Here is a 25,557-nt window from a genome sequence, read left to right on the forward strand (position 1 = left end):
AAGAAAAACTCTACCTAAGACAAAGTATAGATTAAGGGGTTTAAGTCCTACCATTCTTTTCGTGGAAGCAACATAAAAATAAGGACCTCGATCGTGAGTTTAAGGAATTTTTTTACGTTGGCAGCATAATTTACACTATCACTATCTAAGGATCGATTCGCTAGCTAGCAATACCTGCAGATTGTTGAGAAGAACAGCATACATTATTTTCGTTGAAAAAAGCTAGTTAGTTCCTCTCCTATAAATTACCTTAAATTTTCACTGTAAGGTGAAATATGTCAAAAAGGTCCCCTATATCTTGTGAAACAAAACATTCTTCAAGCCAACACATTTCACTTAGATTCAATTTGGCGCATGGAGTTTTAATTGTAATTTAAAATTATAATGTCAATTCCAATTCTCTGAGAATTTGAATTAGTTTAGAATAATAATTCGTATTATTGAGTTATGCAAAAAGAAAAATAATTATGATTAAATTTAGAGTTAAATTTTAATTTCCCTTTAACATCTCAGTAGTCATACATAGGGGTACATTACATTGGAAATGGCAGTAGTGCGCAGCCCAAACAAGACCCATTTAATATTTAGTAGGCCCAAAGTTCAAAATAGGTACAATTACACGCAATTGCTTCCTGCATTTCCCAAATTTCTTACTGTACTAGCCATATTGCATGCACTTCCCATATTACTTTCAGAATGATGAAAAGTGCAGGATGCAATTCCATAAGTGCAGAAAAAAACACCCACAATTACAACCAGTGCTCTGGGTTTGAGGCCCAAAAAAGAAAACGCAAAAAGGTAGCGACATATGGTCCTAAAATGTAACGACATAAACGGAACTTATATTACATAATAGTGTAAAGAATATTTGCACTAGTCATTTTTTTAAATATTCACAGATTAGTTAATTTATAATTATAAAATTTCAGAAGATAGTTTTTTGATAAAATAATAAATTTTAAGTCTTGAAATTTTTTTAAGAGCATTTAGGTTTTTTAATGTAGGTTCATTCATCTTAACTCGAATTAAATAGAGATAACTACTAGATAGATAGGAATAAAAAAAACTCTAAATTACTATTGTTAATTTATCTATTAATTTCTTTCATTTCTTTAATGAAAACCTATAGCCTTGCCTAAGTGTGTAATGACTTATCACTAAATCTAATTATGAAAATTAAATATGAATTTGGAGGTATCTGTTGACTTGTCTTGACTTTGACAAAAAAAAGTTAGTTTTAATCAGGTTGGATTTGGTTTTTTTCCTAACATGTAAACGGAAGGTTGGAGTCGAGAGTGTAAACTCTGCCCTCGAACCCTATTCGTTGTGCATGTGTGTATTAGAGTTAGGATTTTTTTTTATAATTACTAAAAGTATAAATTAATTATTTTATAGTTGAATGATTATAATAATTGAGTGACAAAGTTAAATGTATATACATTTGACTAAAAAAATAATTTGATATTTAATTTTTTTATTTATTAATTTTTATAAATTGTTTAAACTAAAATGTGTTTGTTAAATTTATATATATAATTTATTTTAAAAACATATAACCTTTTTTAAAAAGTATATAAGATTAATTTCTTACGAATTTTCCTGTATGCGATCAAACCCAATGACAATGACGTTGGGTTTAAATTTATTATTCCCTCTTTTTATAAACCCAACCCAATCTCATTGTACATTTCATAAGTACAAGAGTGGAAAGAGTCAAATCATCATGGGAAATTAAATGGATAGAAAGGAACACACCCTTAAGTGAATGAATTTAGAAAAATGTTAGGAATAAACTCCCATATATTCTTTTTTCTTAATTAAAATTTATTAAAAATGATAATAAAAAATTGATTTTCACGTCTTATTTAATAATTAATTTTCTTAATTTTATAATTTCAACTAAATAGTATTCCACTAACAATAATCATGAATTTAATAGCATTGATAAAATTGATCGATCGGGTATCAGTTTACCTATCTTTGGCCTGGTTGTTCAATGCATTTCCTGATTTGTCTAATAATTAATTCAATTTATGATCCTCTAAAATAATATTTTCTTACAAAGACTCTGGTCGTTATATGATGTCTGAATTATATGGATAGTGATAGATTCCTATACATATAAATGTTATCTAGAAGGCCATGTGCAACTAGATGGGGTTGTTGACATTTTCGTGCATATGAATGACATATCTCTTTTTGTTTTTTCAAATGTTAAATTAATATTGAGGTGCTTATATTTGGCAATTTTGAATTAAGTCTGAATATTTTAAAAATTTGTGATTGAGACAATGTTATAATATTTTTAACGTGCTCTAACTATTAATTTTCCTTTTTTTTTCCGCGATCAACTATTTTAATTTCCAATAGTATGCTACCCGTGTATATACACAGGTTATCTAAGAATTGAGATCTGCTAGAAATGCAAAGCAATTAGGGATCGTGTACAAGATATATTAAACATTTTACCAACTAACCATAGAATCTTTTTCATCAACACGACTAGATATTTTTAAAAGAAATCAACACAAGTATTTAAGCAAGTTTTGATTTGAAAATTCTGCATAATCCCCCAAAAGGAAAAGCAAATTACTCCTTTAATGATATTTCAGTCCTATAAAATTTAGTCCATTAAATTTAAAAATGTGTAAAGTAATGGTGTAATACTTAATATTTATGAACAATATATAAAACCAACCTTCGAATACAAAATAAAATAACAGTTAATACATAAAAATACCTTTACATATGTAAAGGTGCATCATTCTTCCACCCGTTCTTTTAACTTTGGTTCCTGCAATAGTAAGTAAATGCTTCACAATCATAAGTTTGCTTTATAAGTTAACGTGAATTTCATCATAAATCCTACGTCAATAACTCACTGCTAATAAAATTTAGAAGAATAGAGAGATAAGTTTTTTTTTTTACTGAATATAGAGAGATAAGTTGTAATGTCAAGTAAAAGTGCATCATATTTTGTAATAATATGGATTAAAAACAAAAATTATTATATTTACCGATGCTAAAAATAAAAATTAATAACTAAATTTTGCAGAAGAAAAATATTATATTTACAAGACGAAAAACATATTACTAACTAGAAAAGTGATAATGAAGATTGTAGGAATAAAAAAATGGAAAGATTAAAAAAAATCCTTATATTTAGATGAGACGAAAAAAAAGACAATGTATTCTAATGGTTCAAAAGGTCAACTCCAATCCCCGAAGTGTCCCTATTATTCACCCTCGTTGTCTTCTAAAAGGCTAAAACAAAGCTATGGTTGAGAATTATTATGACAACGGTAAATTGACATATAGCACCTTCTAGTAGCAAGGTAGGGTCCGTACTGTTTGGCCATTCAAGTAAAAATATAATTCGACATTTGAACAATGTTAAAAACTTTTTAAACAAAAAATTATTCATACGAACTGGATTACAAATTAAGGATGCTTGATTCAGACCTGATCCCACTATGGAGAAGAATGTTTTCAGCTTAATCATATATAATCTTTTATTATACAAACATGATAGCATTCAATTATAGTATATTGATATTATAAATATATATATATATATAATTATGTATGATAAATTTATTAATTTTTATAATATAATTATTCTAAAAATTATATTTAGATTACTTTTAATTGATTAGTATTATAAAAAAATAAATGATCTTTATAATAATACATGTAAATTAAACTCTTAAAAAATTAAAATTTTCCTAATCTTATTCTTATCATGTACCTTATCAAGGAGTTTTCTATTAGTAATATAAACCATGTCGAAAATTCTTTTTTCTTTCTGGTTCTTTACATGCATGTTCTTTACATGCAGATGATGGTGAAGACTTTTCTATCTATATTACCAATGGCCAAATAACTAATGAGAAAGTCCACTCTAAATATTAAAAGTGACATTGATGAAATCATGGAAAGACTTTCATGCAATTCTTTATACATGTAATATATTTACGAATTTATTAACTGTAGTCACTCTTGAGAATATATATATAGAGAGAGAGATTGAGGAAAGGATTGTGCATAATTGCTGCGTACGTAATACTAGTATGTACTTGAGTTATGCATGATTTATGATACTCACTAGCTTACTGTTAGTGGTTTCTTTAGTGAAAAGAAAGAGCAAGCAAGGTCTCATTTATTGAGAGCAATGTATACATAAATCTTGTGACCTCCTTTCTCGTTGAGTAGCATTGAATTAATGGCATATATAGGCCAAGAGCGGATCAGGAACTAACTTGTCCCTTGGGCAGTTGCAACTACACATGGCTGCCTAATTAATAATGCCGTCGCGTCTCTCTCTCTCTCTCGGTGGTAGTTGGTGCTGGAATCAGTCAAACATTCATTCCTAATGTGGAATGTGAGATTGGAACAATGTCTCTTGTATGAATGAACATGTGGGATTTTTTTAGTAAGCTGAATGATTTTTTGAGTAAATATCAATTTTGATCCCTCAAAGTGTGAGAGAATAATAGATTAGTTCCTTAAAGATGAAAATTTTGAATTTAATCTATGAATACTTAAAAAGTGTAACAAGTTATTAATCATGTCATTAATTCTTTTTTGTTATTTCTAACATGCATACCTACATGACACATTCAATGATGACTTAATAATTATAAGTTGTCATGTGTTATTCGCGTGATTGTCACATGTTTAAAAATTGATTTTTCAATTTAATCTTTAAATTTAAAAACTTGTTATCATTTTAGTACATAAATTTAATCATTTGCAAAACATGTTAATCTCGGAATTTAATTACTTAATGTGAGTTTGTTTAAGTTTAAAAAATAACTCTAAAATATGTGTTTTTTATATAATGTTTTTTAAGAAACATATAAGATTTGTTTTTCAAAATAAGCATAACTTTTTTTTAGTAGTTTAGGAAACACACTAAATGTCTTTTTGGTCCCTGAACGTATTTTTGAATTTTGAATCAAATCTCACAATGAAGTTAAATTACTATAATAGACATTATCATATTTTTGTACTTTCATTCTATATCTCTTATATTTTTCCATTTCATAGTCGTCACACAAAAAGTCTTGAATTTAGTTGCTAATTACTGCTAGGTATATAATCACTCATAAATTAATTAATTTTATATTTATAGTATAATTTAAATGATATAATTGATACGAGGAAAGTGAAAAAATATGAGGAATAAAAAATAGAAGTAAGTGAATATTTATCCATAAAGTTACTTCCTTTATCTCATCTTATATATGGCTTTAAGTATTTTATTTTGTTCTAAATATTTATAATTTTAAAATATATAAAAAGTAGTTTTTTTCTAAACATATATTCATTTGTTAATATCTCTCTTCAATTACAATTACTTATAAATTTCTTAACAAGAAAGCCATTTTATCATATAATTTGCGATGTATATTAACTTAAAGATGTTTTTAATCTATACAAACATATTTAAATTTAGATTTAGTCTTTTAATTATTTGACTTAATTCTACTTTTAATTATTCCATTAACTATAACGGATGTGCAAAATTGATTCCCCATTTTCAATTGTATAAATTGAGTCCTAGTTACTTCATTAATATACAGTAGGAATAACGAGATGAGTAAATTAAGGATAGGTTTGGTTTGAATATCCACATACTTGACCTAGAGTGGACCAGTTCGAGAGTAATTTTAAAAGAGACAAAAATCGAAAATCAAATCAAATCATGTAGTCAAGAAACTTACAAGCAATCTCCCCATTTTTAATTTTTATAAAAAAAATACTTATATATAATTATAAATAAAAAATATATTAAGTTATTAATTACTTTTTAATTCAAATAATATACACAAATTAATAAGCAACACGAATCATGAAAAATACGATATTTAAAAATATATAAAAATTTAAGATTTTCCTTTGTCAGGAGACGAGTTATAATATAATTACAAATAGCTGCAGAGTTTTCTGATACATCATGACCTTGAAATTAACAAGAAAAGACTCTTGTCGATCACCTGAAAATTTTATAGAAGAATATAAAAATGTGGTGATTGCGGTCTCGTGCAGCTACTACCATTTATTTCCCACCATTTTATTAATGTACGAATTTGGTTGAATGTAATTCATCAATCCACATGCAATGGAAGTGGACAACTCGAACTCACAAACTTATTTATGGTTTTGCATGGTGAGTCATGCATAAATGTTCAGCTTTACACCAATTCAGAATGACTCTCCTTTGTAAGAAGGCTCTCCCTCTTTCTGACTAGGTGACACAATCTAGAAGGATGACCAAAAAGAAAATAAATTTTGATATATGACAAATAAATGAAATAATTCATTTTTTAAGAAAATATTTCTAAATATGTTGTAAATATGTGTAGGAACATGCTTGCGACTGTGCCATTGCTTTTTAACCCTCTTCTCCTTAGGTCTTGGAGGATCGTTTTGAAGATATATATTAATTAGCTATTATTTCTTGAAATATTTGTATTCCAAGAATCTTTTTCACTGCACTAGATCTTTTATGACAAATAATTTGCTCGATGTTTTCTCGAGAACAAGTGACCTCATTTTTATTTTTCTCAACAATCAACGTATTACCAACATGTAAATACTGGTTCGATGGACTCACCACTTTTATAGATTTTCACAAAAGTAGTGGTAAAGTCTTCTAAAAATTATGTTAGACCATAGAAAGTTCGAAATTTTTGTAGCATTATTTTAGAGCTTGTTTCATACCATAAAAGTTTTACTTCACATAACACACCAAATGCTGTTGGCCATGATACTATGAAACCTTCCTGTTGTTCTATATAAATACAGATGTGATAATTAAGTATAGTGTCTTAAAATAATGATAGATATATAATTTAATTGTTCCCCAATAGAGATCTCTATAATATTTTAGCTCTATCATGCATATTTCTCTAACAAAATTGTGACATGTATATAGTGTATATAAATGGACTCTCTAAGTAAATTTTGTACGTTGGGTGGTCATCCTCGTGCATCTAGATAGTTCTATTCTCTGCGGAATTAAGACTTTTTCGTGTGAATTGAACGTTATACGTAAGTCTTGTACATGGTGTCATGAGAGAAATACCAATACATTGTAGGATCTAGTGAGAATTTGTAAGATCTGTTCATTTAATATGTTTGTATTTATTTTTCCACTCACATAAATTCATCACGTAAAATCCCGCACTATAAGATTTATGATATACGTTGCACAAGTCCATCTTTTCTCCGGGTCATTCACATGATGGCACGCGTCATATTTAGCATAGGTAGGTGGTATTCAGCTCTTTTGCTTAATATATTTTTAATGCTTATAAAAATATATTATTTTCACCTGTTTCTTAATTTTTTTTAAGAATTTAGTAATAACAAAATTTTATTTGCACAATTTCTTTTATAAATTTTCTAAGTTGGAAAAATAAAAAATTAAGTGATGTTTTTTATAAAAAAAAATTAAGATGAATTGAATTCTAGAACCTCGATAGAGTCAAAATAAACATCAAGACTCAATGTATTTATAGATTATTTACTTTTTTACATCAATAACAAAAATTAAACTTATGAGATATATATGAGTATCTTCATTACCAACTATGCTAACATTAACATTTATTGAAAAAATGATTTTTTGTTTGTCAAATTTTCTATTTCGAAAACTGTATTATTTAATTCATAAGCAGATAAGTTAATTAAGTTCTCCACTCTTTACTTAGGACATCTAAATCTTTTATGTTTGTCCTCAATTTTTTTATCAACGTCTTTTACGTATCAATTGTATCTTAATTTCATTCAGTATGATTTAATATAATTATCTCTTCTTTGAAAAAAAGGTTTTATTTTGTTATATATATTTACAAAAATACGTCAACTGTTTTTCCAAAAAAAGAAATGTAAAATTTAAACAACCATTAATTACCCCACTTTGAATGCTCGTCCCATCCCTAGATATCTGTGGTCATGTCTTGGCAATTATGGTTTCCAACAACTTCTTCACCCAAACACCAAAAGATCAAAGTTCCATAAATAGTCCTAACCAATATTTATTTTGTCACAAGCTCACTTCCCTAGCACACTCCGAAGTCACCCTACAACAACACATACACTCACACAATAATGGAAAAAGGGCAAAGAAAAACAACACCACTACTACTATGCTCTCACATTGTGGTTCTCCATTTGCTCTCCCTAGTGGCCGAGACTAGTGCCAAGGTTTCCGCGGTGATCGTCTTCGGTGACTCCTCCGTCGACGCCGGCAACAACAACTTCATCCCCACCATTGCACGGAGCAATTTCCAGCCATATGGGCGTGACTTTGAAGGTGGAAAAGCCACTGGGAGGTTCTGCAATGGGAGAATACCTACGGATTTTATATCAGAGTCTTTTGGGCTGAAACCTTATGTGCCAGCATACTTGGATCCTAAGTATAATATTTCAGATTTTGCAAGTGGGGTCACTTTTGCTTCTGCAGCAACTGGTTATGATAATGCAACTTCAGATGTGCTGGTAACTCGTGTTCTTTTCAAGAATGAAACCATGCATGTTTTACTTTTTCAATAATATCTCTCTTTTCTTTTTCTTGGTGGCTGGGATATTGCCGTGTCTCAAATTTATTATTTTTGATATCTCTCTTTTCTTTTTCTTGGTGGCTGGGATATTGCCGTGTCTCAAATTTATTATTTTTGAAAAGTAATGATTTGTAGACACTCCATTCTCCTTAATTTTATTTTGTTTTTTACGATCATTCTCCTTAAAATGTTAGTCGATATCTTTCATTTTTTTTATTATTTTTTATCACATAATATCATCTTTTTATGTTTTTCTCTCTGTGAATAACATGATGGTTATTATTGTTATGGATCTCTATTTAGAAAATAATATTTTGTTTGCTTTGAATAAATGAGCAAAACATAGACACGAAGTTTTTTTAAGAGACATATAAAATTAATTCAAATTACATAATTTTTTCCCTTGTTTTGCTTCAAAGGAAAAGAAAGAGAGATAGATAAATTTTGAAATTTAAATTAAAACAATTTTTTTTATAGAAATTAACTTTTTTTTTGTTATTTTACTTCCTTTTTAATAAAAAAAAATATCATCACCTATATTTTTTTCTTTCCTCTCATCGATCCAAATAGATCACAACATTTTTATGATAAAAAATTATAACATATGTTATTAAAATTTTGACCGTTTATTAAAAAAATCAACCATTATAATTATCATTTTTTTAGAGGAATTATTATTTATTCACTGAAATGCATTATCCATAATTTAGAGAAGCTAAACCCCTTATTTCCATTTTATTAGATATAGCTATTTTTATGTTTGTTTAAATTATTTATCTATATTCTATATAAGCATGTTTAGTTTAACTTAATTTTAGTGAATAAATAAAATATATATTTTAAAGTTAAGTCAAATTTAAAATTATAAACTAAAAGTGTTAAAAAAATCAATTACGATTAAAATATGCATTTTAGATTAGAAAAATCTAAAACAAATAATATAGATTAAAAAATTAACATTTTAAGAAAGATGTTTAAAATTTATGTAAAATATTTAAATTTAAGAATGAATTCTAATATAAAAAAATTAATTTTTGAGTAAAATTAATCTAAAAAAATAATGTCACTTTCAAAAGAATATATTTAAATTTGATATACAAGATTGTACATATGTAGAGTTACATCACATATAATTTTTTCTCGATCTTTTCAACTATCTCCGCACTGCTACTTCCTCTTTGCGTCTCCGATGTTTCTCTTCTCTGTCAAACTAATAGGAAATTTTTTTAAAAAAATACTTTTTGTTTTTAATTTTTTTTTGTTAAAATCTGAAATTAAAAAATGAAGCTTATGAGTCCATTGTCCAACATATAATATAATTATGCAAATCACAATTTTGGTTGCAGTCTGTGATACCACTATGGAAGCAATTAGAGTACTACAAGGGATACCAAAAGAATTTAAGTGCATATCTTGGTGAAAGCAAGGCAAAGGATACCATAGCTGAAGCATTACACCTTATGAGTCTTGGAACAAATGACTTCCTTGAGAACTACTACACCATGCCTGGTAGAGCATCTCAATTCACACCCCAACAGTACCAAAATTTTCTTGCTGGCATAGCTGAGAACTTCATAAGGAGCCTCTATGGTCTTGGTGCTAGGAAGGTTTCCCTAGGAGGGTTACCTCCCATGGGATGTTTGCCTCTAGAAAGGACCACAAGTATTGCTGGTGGGAATGATTGTGTTGCAAGATACAATAACATAGCATTGGAGTTCAATAATAGGCTCAAGAATTTGACCATTAAGCTCAACCAAGAGCTCCCTGGACTCAAATTGGTGTTTTCTAATCCATATTACATTATGTTGAGTATCATAAAAAGACCTCAACTTTATGGTATGTTGTTATCCTAAACCATGCATGCATGTTTAAGATAATATTGTCTCTTTCTCTCCCTTTTTCTGTTTCAGATAATTGGCACCTTCCTCCTCCCAAATATTTTTTTTTTCACTATGCCCCCTTACAATTTTCCACTTGATTCATTCTTAGTTTTATACACTGTTTCTATCTTTAATAATAACAATGACAAAATCAATAAGATATGAATAAATAAAATATGCATTGAGAATGTAAATTTTTTTTTATAATCATCTAGTAATTACAAACTAGGTTCAGATATTTTTAAGATATCTCCTAAGTGAAATTTTATTCTGATCTCTAATAAAAAAATTATTATTTCAAACTTCTCATATATTAAAATTTTTGGTGTAAGTTTCAATTATCAGTAAAGTTATAACGTAATACTATTAATTGATGATAATGTTTGAAAGATTAACTTATAAGATAACACGTTATCACTTATGATGATACTGACTCAAAACAAAAATTTTAATATATTGAAAACTCAAAATAACAAAAACTTTTATTAAGCATCTAGAACAAAATTGAGTCATTTATCGATACCTCAAACATATTTAAGCCTACAAACTAAATTGGTTAACTTTTAAATAATTAATTTAAAACTTTTACCAAGTTTTGATTAGTTAATTGTATAAAAACCTATACACTGAGTAGACATCTCTCAAACTCTTAATATAAAATTGATTATGAGATGTGCATTAATTCATTAATTTTTCTCTCTACAGGGTTTGAATCGACCTCAGTGGCGTGTTGTGCTACTGGAATGTTTGAGATGGGTTATGCATGCAGCAGGGGCCAAATGTTCAGTTGCACAGATGCTTCCAAATACGTGTTTTGGGACTCTTTCCATCCAACTGAGATGACAAATAGTATCGTTGCAAAGTACGTGGTGCTGCGTGTTTTATATCAATTCTTACAATAAATAAATTAATAACTACAAGTGAAATTTTATTTATGTACTAGTATCTCTTCATGTTTGCACATTCATTATAAAGTGCCATTTGGGCTTTCTATGAATGACTGCATGTCGATGTGTACATATATAAAAATGTCAATACAGCACATCCACCATATGATATGATGTGCTGATAATTAGAAATAAGTCGTTTTGTTTTGAACAATATATATAGTATTTATACTTTTCAGGCACTTTACTAGATCCAGTGTCCTCCATGTATGTTTTCCTATATATATATATATATATATATGTCCTATTATGATGGGTCTATAGTTTGTAGCCTATAGTTGTAATATCTATCCATGGTTTGGAAATGTCAGATTCCGAGAGAGATAATTTCCTGTTTTTAGTTTGAGGTGAAATTGTTTATAGGCAAAATCAAATGCCTACCTCATTGCCAAATTCACTTTACAGAAACTATCTAAACCTAATTAATCAATTTACCATGAACTCACTTGTTAAACTTAAATTCATCCAAACTCAGTTTCACAGCTGAATGATAATTACTTCATATTAACACTTTATTATTTATTATCAGTATCTTAATAATTAGATACCATTTCTAGGGCATCTATCACTTTTGAAATGTAAATGTTCTTTAAAAACCAAAACGGTACATGAACATTTCCTCAAAGTCATAATCGCTTGTAATTGTCAAGTTTATTATGCTGTCATACAACTTTTGACTTTTGAGAAAGTGCATTAGTACAACCAACACCTAACTATGAAACTAATAAAGCCAATTTTTCCGCTTTCATAACAAAACTAAATATAAAACTGCTAGCAAGCAAGCACAAAAGTGACCAATGAGAGTTTATATGCTGCATCAAGTTAGGCTGCTTAACTCACAAAATTGTGATGAATCATATACATGACTAAATGATTGAAAACTCAACTGGCCGCCCACCATCCATGATTAACAAATATGGCTTATAATTTGAATTTAGGAATGTTTTGGTGTATGCAACCCTTGGACTGAACCAACCTCTCTCTCTCTCTCTGTTGTGTAAAAAAAAGGAATGAAAATGTGGTAATTAGATATCCATCTGTTAATATAAGGGACTCAAGTTATATTGCACAAATAAATCTTCAACAACCAACTACAACTTTTAAAGCTTACGCACGCAAATGAGAAGCAACAATCGTGTTAATTTTTTTTGTTGGATAAATAATTGCATGTTAATTTTTATTATTAATTTATTTTAGAAAAATATATTCAAACAAAGATTAGATGATTTCAAAATTAACTTTATAAAAAATAATTAGTCATTCAAAAATCATTAGTATTAATGAGGAAGTTAATTTCCACTATGGGCCAGGCCCGGTTGGGTCATACTGAGTCAGGCACATCAAAAGCAAAAGTCCAAACGCTCCCATCTCGCCACCGTGAACACCCCGACACAAACACACTCCAAGCGCACGTTAGCAGTCTCCGCCGTCTTCGCCACCGTGCCATCGCCGTCGATGGAGTCTCTCTTCGGCTCGATCAACGTTCGCGACCTCCTCTCGGCGCAGGACCTCTCGGACCCTAACTCCCCTCTCTCAGCGCCGGATCTCCGTCTCCTGATCCAGCGCCTGGAGTCGCAGTCCTTCCAGATCCGTTCTCAGGTGCAGTCCTACCTTGTCTCGCACCACGAAGACTTCGCGCGCCTCTTCTCTCTTTGTAACGACACCGTTTCGCAGACGCGCGAGGTCTCCGATGATGTTTCCGCCATCCTCGGCCTCCTCTCCGACCACCCGATCGATGCCGAGGTGCGCGAGATCGTGTCGGAGACGAAGTCGAAGAAGGAGGAGCTGAAGATGAAGAAGGAGCTGCTGGGATTGGTCGGAACCGTTGTGGCGCTGAACCAGAGATTGGAGAGTGTGAGGGAAGCGTTGAAGAGTGGAAGATTCGAATTCGCGGCGCAAGGGTTGAAGGAGTTGAAGGTGGCGCTGAGGATTGGTGATGAGGATGATAGGGAGCCTTTGGTGTATGGCTTGTTGAGGAAGGAGTGGTCTCAGTGCTTTGAAGAGGTGCTGCTCTACTTTCTTGTTGCAGTTTTTTGTGGTTCGGTTTGGTGCATTAGGTTTGTAGTTATGTGTTAATGCGTGAATTTGGTGCTTTGAATGTGTACCGATTGAGATAAAGCCTTTCAGAATGTTGAAACTGAAATAGGTTTTGGTAAGTGGTAATTTCAAATGCATTGACAATGGAGTGTTAAAGGAATGGAAATCAGCATTGATGTATGGGAATGTGCAATAAAAAAAAATAACTAATGGTTTTGTTCATTTTTATTTTTTTTCATATTTCAAGGCTAAGTACTCAGTTGTATGTAAATAAAATGCTTAGTATCCTGTGGTTACCATTGGTCTGGGAACTTATTTATGAAGTTTGAATTCAGCCAAGTATATTTTACTCGGAAATTTTTCAACTAAACATAATGATGATGATAATGATCATATAATGATGTCATTGGTGATGATAAACTGTGTAGGAAACACTTTATGCGATTTTGTGGTTGAATTATATTTTCGTTGATATGTTTGACAATACAATCAATTCATGTGATCTGTGCCATAGTAAATGATGGTTGGATAGTTTGTGATTGTTTTTAGAGGAATTCGATTTGGGTTTGTAGATTCAAGAGGTCCTCGTGAACTTTATGGAAAAGGCAGTACGATTTGATGGGGATTTGAATCAAGTTGAAATCAAGTATCACTTAGAAGTTGAGAATGTGAATGGGATTCAATTACAAACAGTTCTGGAGGCAATGGATGTAAGTTAATACATTATATTCCCGTACTCTATTTGGAACATTGTATTCTATTCCTGTTGTGCTGTTGTAAAGTTAGAAATTGATGAGCTCTGTTGAATTTATTTGTTCGTCCTCTAATTTATGTCATTTTTTAGGTAGTTGGTATTCTAGAGTATGGGCTTGCTAAAGTTGCTGATTTGATGATCAAGTATGTTATTACTCCTTTTGTAAATCATGGACGACCTCTTTCATTTCTCGAGGAACTGCATCAAGAATTGGCTTTACTGAAGATAGTTCCATCACCAGATAGTAAGGTGAGTCCGTGAGTATGATATGTTAGGGTCATAAAATCAATTCTATTGCTCATGCTTTGCCATTTTATGACAGAGACACCCGCCTGCACCTTTGGCAGGGGACGGTGTTGCTTGCCTAGTTGCCTTCCTGTGTTATTGGTTTATTCATGGACAGCATTCTCAATTTTTTAGTTGGGATTTTCTTAAATAAATTAGGAAGCATTGTCATTTAACTGGTATGTTATTTCTAAATATCTAATTTTCATTTTGCAGTTTGAATATTTGGATGGAGAGTTTCTCTATTCAGGGATTCTGCTGTTTATCAAATTTATTTACAGAAGTATTTGCTTCCAGAAAAGTTCTTGGATGCGATGTTTTGGACGGTTGACATGGCCTAGGATATCAGAGCTAATAATATCTAGCTTTCTTTCGAAGGTTTACTCTTCAGCCCTATGCCATTAGAAACTTGATTGAACGAAGACCGCATACATGCATCCTGTGCTTTGAAACAACTCTAAGGATGTGTATCCAATATCCATAAAAATACCATTTCTTTGATTTCAATTGAAATTGGATTGAATGCTGTTGTTGCCTTATAATATTCAAGTGCATTTGATTTCTACCATCCCTACCAACAAAAAAAGATTACTCTGAATCTTGTCTATCTTGTGATCTAGAACAATTATTAGTGGTTAGTTGTAGTATCTGAAAGCCAGAGGGAAAGTGCTGTGCGTATCTAATAATTTGCAGATAGTCACTCGAGATGTCTGATTTCAGGTTGTCCCAACAGATGCATCAAAACTTCCTGACTTTCAGAAGATCATTGCTTGTACATCTAAATTTGAGATGGCTTTAAAAGAGCTTATGTACATTTCAGAATCAGATGACAAAGATAACAGGCTGAGCAATTTTGCTGAAAATGTTGAGGTTCACTTTGCATTTAAGAAAAAGACAGAGATCTTGGCTAACGCTAGAAATCTGCTTCTAGAATGTGACTTTTCAATTCCTCAAGTGAGTTTCCTGACTGGGAAAATTCTTCTTTTTGCTATTGTGATTTTTAATTATTTATCAAGAATGTTTCTGTAGGAGTATACAAGGGATGGTTCTGTTTGGAAGAGTGATGAAACTTCTGCCCAGTCATCCAGCCATGTGGTAGATTTGCTTTTCTTATCACAGAGGTGTCTAGTATCCAAAGCAGCCAAACAATTGATGGAGCTAGTTCATCAGACGCTACAGGTATACCATCCAGAATAATGAAATATTTTACACTATGCAGCATATTTTATTTGAAATATAAACTGTGGACTATATATATACTGTTTCAATCAGTAGATGTACGCTAGTTTTACCAGGTCTATCATGATCGAGTTATTTCCTATAGAGGTCATTCTCATTGCGGCCTGACTGTAACAATTGCTGTACAGCTGATAAATTGAAAGAAAAGTATACAAAATGATAAACTCCACCTCCCCAGTTAGTTCTTAACATGTTTTAGAATAGTTAGAAGAGGGATCTAGAATTGGTCCCACTGAAAAACACCTGTGAATGGTATATAGTTAAGGGTGCTGATGGAATATTATCATAACAATTAGGTTTCAGCCGAAAGTCTCTAACCTGTTACTTTCGTTCGAGGTTCATAGTGCTCTTCCAGTAGCTCAAAACTAGGGGGCCTGCTAACAATATTATTCACCTCACCTATTAACCTGCAATGGTGTCATCTTTGAATATAGGGATTAGACAGTTGATGACAAAGTGCACTCTTTGTTTTTCTTTTCTTTCATGTTACTAATACTGTAATGTTAATTGTTTGATTATTGAGCCATACTAATACTCTTAATTTAATTAACATCCATTTAAACATTTTCAGTTTATTGGCCTACAAATATTTTAATATTAATAGTGCAGCTGATCAATGCAAATGAAAATTTGCCCAGGATGTTTGCCTGTCATCTACAAGAGTTGCTTTTGAATTTTATCACACAGCTAGAGATGCTGTACTACTTTATGAAGTAGTTGTCCCTGTCAAGGTTAGTCCATGTAAACCAGTGGCACTACTTAGTATTTCTTTCATCATGGATTGATTTTATGGGGTGAATTCTAGAGTAATGCAAGTTTATGGCCAATATAATTATGAATTCTAGAGTAATGTCATTTGTGCTAATATTAATACCTTTCCTGATCTTTGGTTGAGATTACCTATTACCTATAAATGATATCCATTATCCAATACATGTGGAGGATTTATGTTCTTTATGATGTTAACTTGTTGTATATGTCAAGGCTACCAGTGTATTTGGGTTAGTTGTTGTCTGTGTATACTGTCAGCTTACAGTAATAACTTTTGTTTTTGATTTGTGAAGCTAGAGAGGCAGCTCAATGGCATCAATCAAGTAGCCATTCTGTTGCATAATGACTGTCTTTATCTCTCCCAGGAGATTCTTGGGTTTGCATTTGAGGTATACATGCTTGAATAACTGAGGATGAAGTAAATTTACAATATTTAAATAATTTACTATTCTTTAAGTTTTAACCAAAAAAAAAAGTTTTTCTTTAAATTCCTGGTTTATTTTAATGTTAGTTTGTATTATTTGCTTAAAACATTACTGGGGTCAATGCCTCAAATGAGTCAAGGAAAACATACCTTGTTTATTTTTTGTTAGGTTTTTTTTTTTCTTGGCTCATGCATTATGCTCTTTTCTCAGTATCGAACAGACTTTCCAAGTTCCATGAAGGAGCATGCTGTGTTTGTTGATTTAGCTCCAAGATTTCAGCTGTTGGCAGAAGAAATATTGCAGAGACAAGTTCACCTTGTTATTTATAATTTGAAGGAGGTACTTTCTTTATTGAAATGCTTGAAGCATCTAGCGATATCTTACTAATAGTTGACACTTTGCCTTACTGACCTGCACTTTTCCACATGTGCCCATGTTATAGGCTATAGATGGTGCTGATGGATTTCAGAATACTCATCAGATGAAACAGTTTGAGTCAGCTAAATTCAGCATAGACCAGGTAATTTTCTTGTCTGTATAATATGTCTACAATACATTACCATTTGTTATCCCATATTTTTTTTTATGCCTCATTTCCTTTGTTCCTTTTTTTGGAGAGATTTATTACATAGGTTACTAGTATTAGTTGATGTCTTTCTAGTTTCACAAATGACATGACTGAGTGTACTTGATTAGGTTGTTTTCATTCTGGAAAAAGTACATATCATATGGGAGCCACTTTTGCTGCCTTCAACTTACAGGAGAAGCATGTGTACAGTCTTAGAGTCAGTTTTCTCAAGAATTGCTAGAGATATACTTCTGTTAGATGACATAGCTGCAGAGGAAACTTTACAGGTAGAATGTATACCATAATACAACTAATTAATGCTTGTAGTTGCACCATTGTATTTCATTTGTTGGTCTAAGCATTATTCCACTCATATTTTCAGCTACAAAGACTTATTTATTTAATGCTGGAAAACTTGTCATCATTATTTGAGTCTCTGGCCCCTGGAGAACAGAATTTACATGAGTTCCCTGCAGAGTCTCTTGAAGATCTTATCCCATCCTTACGTAAAATCCGTAAACTATCAGGCATGCAAAGGCATCTTCTTAATTATTTCTTTTAAAGATGTTGGTTTGATTATCATTGACTCATCCATGATCTTTCATTTGCCTCAGAATTATTAGATATGCCTTTAAAATCCATTACAGCATATTGGGAGAATAAAGAATTGCTCTCTTGTGGCTTTACAATAACTGAGGTATCATTTGGTTATTGATGACTTTATTTCTTGGTCTTATTGGGACAATATATATATTTTTCCTTCATTTATGTTAATTATTTTCACTGCCCTTGGATTGTTATTTTATGTCAGAGCTTCAATTAGCCAGTGACCTAAAATGACAATATATATATTATATATCTTTTTGACAAACACATTATGTAGATTCTTCAATCTGATTTTCTCTTTCCCATTATTCCTTATAACGTTCTACTTTGTTTGGACAAGGCTCCTCTAAAGAGCTTATCTTCAGTTAATTTAAAGTGAATCGCAATTTAACTTTATATAATTAACGGATGAATACACCCTTGCTTACTTTAGAGACATTTTCATTTTAGAGAAGGTTTATCCCATTTGTTTCACCCGGAGTTTCACTGTATATTCATGCGATGGGACTCGTTATTACACTAATTCTTTCTTCATTTTCCTTTATTTGATTTTTTTCCTTCTCTTTCCAGTTCAAATACTCCTATTTTTAAAGGGAAAAAAATTGTGAACCAAATTGCTACTACAGGAAAAAATAACTGAATGGGTTATTACATATGATTGACCAGTATTTTTTGTTCTATAAAAAATGATTTTGAAAATGCATTCATGTTATGCAATTTTAAAAATATTGTATTAGAACCGTATTTGATAAGCTTTTTCTTCACATGCATTCTCACTATGTTTCTTACATATCTGATTGTTGACCTTTTTTGCAGGTGGAAGATTTCATAAAAGCTATATTTACAGACTCACCTTTAAGAAAAGATTGTTTATGGAGGATACAAAATGCGAGCATTTAGAATTCATCTAACTTCCTACTAAATTTATAAATCACGAAGAACACACTGGAGTTTGAGAGTCAGAGATGATCGGTCACCTAGGCAAAAATCATGCGAGTTTGAGCTGCCACTCCAAATATTACAGATAGCAGAAAGTACAGATTTGAAGCAGTTTCGAGCTGCTGATGAATTTTCTGATGAGGAGGCATCCCCATGAAGATTTTTTTGTCTTTGCTGAAGAAGTAATGGTCTCTTTTTTCCATCCTTTTCCGTTTAAAGCAAAACTGGGGAGGGGTTTGGTGCAGAGTTGTGCCTCGTTTCCATTATACAGCATCCTAGTTGTTGTTTATTAATAGGAAACACGGATATATACTTGTAATGCTACTACTACAAGGCAGATTTAGTGAGACCATTTTTAGATGCTGATAGATAAACGATTGTGGCACAAATGTTGGAAATAGCATTTTTCATTCAGGTCTTGTGACTTGTGATTCGCATTATTACGTCAAAAATGTTGCATTTGGTTGCAGTGTACAATTTCCTACATGACAGTTACACCACTATTGGAAGACTTAGGAAGACAGCATAACCTAGGGATGGAGGTTTAACAGAGACAATTATTAGTTAACAAATAACACTGCATAACGAACCAAAAACCTAGTCATAGAACATACAATATAAATACATTTCTAGTGGGGATGCAAAGGGGATCGCTTTTAGAGGTGTTTAATCCGACAAAATTTGAAAAAAAAAATCAATATAAAAAATTTGAAAAAAAAATTCTGAATTGGATCAAATTTCAGATGTAATTTTAAAATAAAAATCCAATCTAAATTGAATTTATACGTATACATACCTTTATAAAATTTAATACAACTCAGTTACATTTTGTTTTTTATATATTTGTAAAATTATCATAACTTAATTATGAAACGCATTTTTAAAAAATATATTTAATTAAATATAACTCCTTAATAACTACTCGAATATAAATATATCAATATAATTATCAAACTGTGCAAAATTATTTTACTATATATTTGAAAATCTATTCTACTATTAAATATAGATGAAATATTTTAAATTTTTAACATTTTAACTTTTTTTTATCATGTCTTACAATTTATTTATTATATATATTTTACCATTCAATCCAAAAGGTTCAACTATTGTCACTTTAAATTAAGTTAGATTGGATCAAATTTAACTTTTAAACTAATCCTAATTTCTCTTTAAAATCAATTCAATCTAATTCGCAAAGATATACTACTTAGTACTTAGGGGCTACGATCCGCCAGAGATTTAGGTCAAAATAGTATCTTCACCATACTTATTAATAACTAATGATTTGTACACAAAAGGTAGATAAAAAATAATTCCTTTGTTAAGAAGGTTGAACCTGTTGGCTGAATGCTCATTGAGAGGGAAAAGAAAATACCAAAACATGCTAACATTTTCCTGAGATATATCAGTACCACTAAATGACATATCAAAATCCTCATAAGATCACTCATCACTAGACTGGTCTTTAAATTGGAACATGGAAAAACAGAACAGTGATCACAATCATCATGAGAAACAAGTTGCCAATAACGTAAAAATCGGTGGTTGAAACTTTAATTTGGTATAAATTTCTTCTAAATTGATCATAGCTCATCCTTGCTTGAAGCATCTTCCCCCATTAGTTCTTCAAGAGAAAACTCATCCTCCTCAATTATTTCTCCATCTTTTCCATCCCATGGTTCTGTCTTTACAATTGTTGGAGTTCCTTCAATGGGCAAATTCCCTTTGCCTCCACGTCCAGCTTCTTTCACAAATTCTCTGAAGAAAGTAAATAGGTAAAATTCAAACACTTGTTCATCTCAATAGAGTGTTTAGTATTTAGCATATAGCTAGAAGAACAAACTTACATAATTTGGTCAAGTTCAAAAGCACTCTTGAGAGGAGCATAAACAGCTTTCTTAAGGTTAAGGGCCACTAAAGCTGGATAACCATACCCTCCAACACCCACATTCTTCTCAAGATCTGGCTGCTTCCCTGCAGCTACCCAGACGTAACTGTCCACGACACAAAAATTCAATTAATGTTAAGAATTTGTCAACAAAGATTTATTAAAATATGCATATATAAAGGATTGGCAACATTAACAGAATCAACAATTTTAGATGTGATGAGATTAACTGACAGAGTGATATTAAGGTGTGGAATCTAAGCAAAATGTTCATTTTTTACTTGCCTGTATGGACTCCTTTTAAACTTCTCTGCAACTGATAATAACTGCTGAAGATATCTGTTTCTTCCCTCAGCCTTGGAATCCAAAATGTCAGGAAGGAAGGCAACAAAACAGATTGCAGCAGAACCACATTTCTCTTCCAAAACATCCTATAGAGAAGTTTCATGTAAATTATCTTAGGCAAAGCACATGTTAGGGAAATAAAATAGAGCATTTATTATATCAAAAACACAAATCAGTAAATAGAGCATCTATTTTAATAATCGAAATCATTTAATAGAAAGATCCGTTATCTTGTATTCCTCTCTTTTAAACCAATGCACAACCAAGTAAAGTAGGTAGGAGAGAAAATGCTTACTGGACTGTATAGCTCTGTCACTTCGGGAGGAGCAATGTTTGTTTCCAGCTGCTCTAATGCAAATGATTCAATAGCCGAGGCAGTTCTTGCGCCTTCATAAGGAATAGGACTATCTTTATCAGCACCAAATACCAAGATTGTAGGGAATCCTTGAACTTTGAACCTGCTCATTAGAGACTGATAACAAATATCCTGTCAGAATAATATAAACAAAAGAGCATAATAAAAAATTAAAAAATAAGGCTGCAATTAAGAGTCTTACATTGTTACCCTTCCTTATCAAGAAATAAGAATATATAAATTAAAAAACATGCAGTGACCATCTTGATCCCCACCAAAGGAGTTATTATTGGTTCTTATCAACTATTTAGGCATATAAGATTACCTTTTCAGCATCACAGTCAACATGGCCCAGTTTAACCTTCCCTTTCAAATTATTGGATGCTTTCTTCCACTCTGGAGCTAATTTTTTACAATGTCCACACCTTTGGGAAATAAAAGAGGATGAATGTTATTAGAGCTACAAATCTGAAGTAGGAACACTTTAGATTCAGTCAGGCAATAGATCATGATATCGAAAATTAGATCTTGAAACACAGGCAGCACTTACCAAGGTGCGAAAAATTCCACAATCCAGAGTTCTTTGCTTTTGATCACCAATTCATCAAAGTTGCCAGAGTTTAATTCTACTGAAGAACTGGTTTCTGTCTTTTCACTAGATCCTCCTGTTGCTTTTCCACTTAACCGATCCTTCAAAAGAGCCTTTACCTATACATGAAGATAATGAATGTATAAGGAGGCAATATTTTGGAGTGATGGTATTAAAGTTTACTACCAGAAAAAAAATGCATATTAGAAACATGGGAGAAAGACTTAGCAATGAGTAACAAATCACAAAAATTAATTGGTCAATTACAATGTGATAGTCTGCCCATTAAGATTTTTATTTATTATTCTGATAAAATTATAAAAAGCTTTCCATTGAGCAACAACGTATCAAACATCAGTCAATCAAACATGAAATCATGAATTATAACTCAAAACTGAATGTGAGTGAATTTTTTTATTATTATTTATTTAGACCTGCATTTACAAGTAGTCACACAATGCTCAAACCCTAATCCCAATACATCCAAATCCTCACCCTGCTTAGATTTTCTACACTACCAAGTGGTGTGTAAAAAGAATTTCCCTTTCAAATTTTTAATAAGAATCTCATTTACTTTGTAGTCATTAAATTTTTCATAGAAATACAAGAAATTGTTTTGTTTGTTACAAAAGAAGACATCCATATACTCTATCCAAAGTCCAACATGACACATGCAATAACACTTCTCATAAAACATCATAAATATTAGACCACGTTTGTGGCAAAAAGGTTAAAAAAACCACAAGAGATCCCAATAAACCTGTTGAAGTGCAAATTCAGCAATTGGTTTGACATCTCTTGCTCCTTGGTAATCAACAGGCGGCTTTCCAGGTGCAAACACTTTTATAGTTGGAAATCCTCTAATTCCATATTCCTGTAGAGTACGGAATCAAGAAAAAGTTACACACTCAAACACATGTGAAAATCTAAATGTTTTTTAGACTTCCAGATTCAAATATAAAGTTATAATGAAAATTGAAGAAAACAGCCCATAACTGAAAATACCTACAAGGAGTACATGAACCTCATGTAAATATGCAGATGTTAAGAAGAAACAGAAAAAGAATGTCCAAAGAGATATTATATCTTGTACATGTAATATATTCTTTGGTTGCTTTACATACAGAGTGGGGGCTAGATACGAAAACTTTACACATACAATATTCTTGCATGTAGATATGCCATAAAACAAACAACTAATCCAAAATGGCTGAGGTGATCAGATCCAATTAATCATATTCCAATTATTTGAAACAGTTCCAAGGGCTCAAACGATTATGAATAACAAAGCCGTGTTTTGCATCATGCTTGATCCACAAAAAGGTATTTCCAGTGTACATTATACACAAAAGTTAAGCATATAATAAAGAATCTTCGTAATTCAGAAAAAAGCTAATTACAAGAACCAAAGAACACATACAGCATAGTCTTCATTTAATAGATTTCAACATTTCATTAAACATAAAAAATGTCATCATTAATGAAGAAATGAACAATAGAAAAACCTGAGCCAAAGACGGGTGAGCATCAGCATCAATTGCTGCCACAGTAACAACACCCTTCAACACAGTAGCTGCCTTCTCCCATATAGGAGTCAGAGCCTGACAGTGTCCACACCATGGAGCAAAGAATTCAACAAGAACAACTCCATTTGAATTCAGAACCTGCCAAGTACCCTTGATTTCAGTCATAAAAAAACTACAACCACAAAATATCAAACTTGATATCTCTACATGCCCAGATGGATTTCAAGAGCGAAGATGCGAAATTTAACGTTTCCACGCAATACCCATTTGAAAAAAGTGTCAAAAACAGTGAGATCACGAAACGGGGCACTGGAGAAAGGGTTAAAAAAATTAAACTTGATTCACCTTGGACTTGAAGTTAGAGGGAGTGAGTTGAAGCACGGGTGTGGATGCTCCATAGAGTGCGTATGAAGGGGTGAGGTTGAAGATGAATAACAAAAGAGAAAAAGAAACAAGAAATGGGGTTCGAAATTGAGACTTTGGCATTTTCTTTCTCTCACACTTAGCACTCTGAATCTTCGCAGGGAAGAAAGAACCCTTCTTGGTTTTTCTGATCGAGGACTCTCTATTGCTACGTGTGTCATCCAATCATATATTTACACGTCAGACTCCCATGTTGGCAAATCAAATTTCTTTCTTGCATACTTGAAAGTTAAAATAAAGAATTTGATTAATGTTAAAAAAAATCTTACCTTTAATTCAATCTATTAAAGGAAGCATATTACCATGGAAAGTTTTTAAAACCATGGGCATTTTTTTATCTGTATGGTAAGAATATTTTACATTGAAAATACATCAGTATTTACATGAAGAATAGTATTTAAATAAGAGTAAAAATATATTATAGGATAATAAAAATCCCACATAAAAACACTAATATTTTGCATATACCCTTATTAATATACTTAAATGATAAAATAAAAATGTATTGCACGCATAAAAACATTTTATATGAAAGTACATTTATAGTCATATAAAAAACTATTCATATAAAAACTTATTAAGATTTAGGGATCTATTTTTCTAGAGATACACTTTATAAGAATATAAAAACTTATTAACATGAATTTCTTTTTCTTTTTAATTTTTATATACAAGCATATTAATATGCAAATTATTATAAATGTTTATATTAATAGAAATTTCACATAATTTTTTCTACTATATAATACTTATAAACATTTTTTATATGTTCACAATAAAAGCATGCAAACATTCCTGTATGATATAGAGGTCAATAAATCTAGTTTATTTTAAAAAGTAATTACTCTTTAACACTTTTGTCTATACAAGATATATCAATAGTTGAAGCATAATAAATAATTTACATGTAAAAAAAAATTCCTACTTATTTTTCATAACATAAATTAAGTAACATGAAACATACCCATATTCTAATTAAGAGCAAGGTTCTTATTTTCTAGGTACTCAAGATATATAAAGATATGGAAAGATAACCTATATATATGGTTATCCCAACTTTGAGATTGGCAACTCTGGCCATTCTGTGTTTCTAAGGACTTTTCCTTAGTATTAATATCGCCTTGAGTAGTTGATAAACCCTATACATTAATGCATATATCTGCCATTGACTATAATGTGTTACTCGTTGAGGGAGAAACATTGGGATTGCTCGAAGCTTTTACTTGGATGACCGATCTCAGCCTTACTCATGTTATTTTGAAGTCAGATAGCAAAATAGTTATAGATAAAATTAACAATTTTGCTGCAAATGTTACAGACATAAGATATAATTGCTGAGTGTAAAAACATACTTGTGCAGAATCCAAATTCCAAATTATAGAGTAGACTTTGTAAAGAGACAAGCAA

General features: G+C 31.1%; 3 protein-coding genes across 4 annotated transcripts; 2 read left to right on the plus strand and 1 right to left on the minus strand.

Moving 5' to 3' along the window:
- The first annotated feature begins 8,045 nt into the window (after positions 1–8,045).
- On the plus strand, positions 8,046–11,702 carry LOC100809796 (GDSL esterase/lipase At2g04570). The gene is made up of 3 exons (XM_003519390.5): positions 8,046–8,508; positions 9,917–10,406; positions 11,156–11,702. The coding sequence occupies exons 1-3, from the start codon at positions 8,119–8,121 to the stop codon at positions 11,350–11,352; spliced, it is 1,077 nt and encodes a 358-aa protein (XP_003519438.1). The 5' UTR covers positions 8,046–8,118; the 3' UTR covers positions 11,353–11,702.
- A 959-nt stretch (positions 11,703–12,661) lies between these two features.
- On the plus strand, positions 12,662–19,435 carry LOC100810708 (centromere/kinetochore protein zw10 homolog). 2 transcript variants are annotated; one of them, XM_006575507.4, is made up of 14 exons: positions 12,662–13,401; positions 14,007–14,144; positions 14,279–14,437; positions 14,690–14,851; positions 15,194–15,427; positions 15,503–15,652; positions 16,351–16,443; positions 16,777–16,872; positions 17,119–17,247; positions 17,351–17,428; positions 17,605–17,763; positions 17,859–18,003; positions 18,091–18,173; positions 18,899–19,435. In XM_006575507.4, the coding sequence occupies exons 1-14, from the start codon at positions 12,853–12,855 to the stop codon at positions 18,980–18,982; spliced, it is 2,259 nt and encodes a 752-aa protein (XP_006575570.1). In that variant the 5' UTR covers positions 12,662–12,852; the 3' UTR covers positions 18,983–19,435. The 2 variants fall into 2 exon arrangements, with proteins under 2 accessions (XP_006575570.1, XP_014625564.1); XM_014770078.3 differs by lacking the exon at positions 14,690–14,851.
- An 888-nt stretch (positions 19,436–20,323) lies between these two features.
- LOC100811253 (protein disulfide isomerase-like 2-3) lies at positions 20,324–24,301 on the minus strand. Its single transcript, XM_003519393.5, has 9 exons — positions 24,073–24,301; positions 23,707–23,865; positions 22,962–23,075; positions 22,163–22,320; positions 21,938–22,037; positions 21,553–21,729; positions 21,198–21,343; positions 20,872–21,018; positions 20,324–20,782 (listed from the first exon to the last, which is right to left on the minus strand). The coding sequence occupies exons 1-9, from the start codon at positions 24,211–24,213 to the stop codon at positions 20,608–20,610; spliced, it is 1,317 nt and encodes a 438-aa protein (XP_003519441.1). The 5' UTR covers positions 24,214–24,301; the 3' UTR covers positions 20,324–20,607.
- Positions 24,302–25,557: the final 1,256 nt, after the last annotated feature.

This window comes from Glycine max, chromosome 2, assembly GCF_000004515.6.
Source record: "Glycine max cultivar Williams 82 chromosome 2, Glycine_max_v4.0, whole genome shotgun sequence".
Classification (NCBI taxonomy): Eukaryota; Viridiplantae; Streptophyta; class Magnoliopsida; order Fabales; family Fabaceae; genus Glycine; species Glycine max.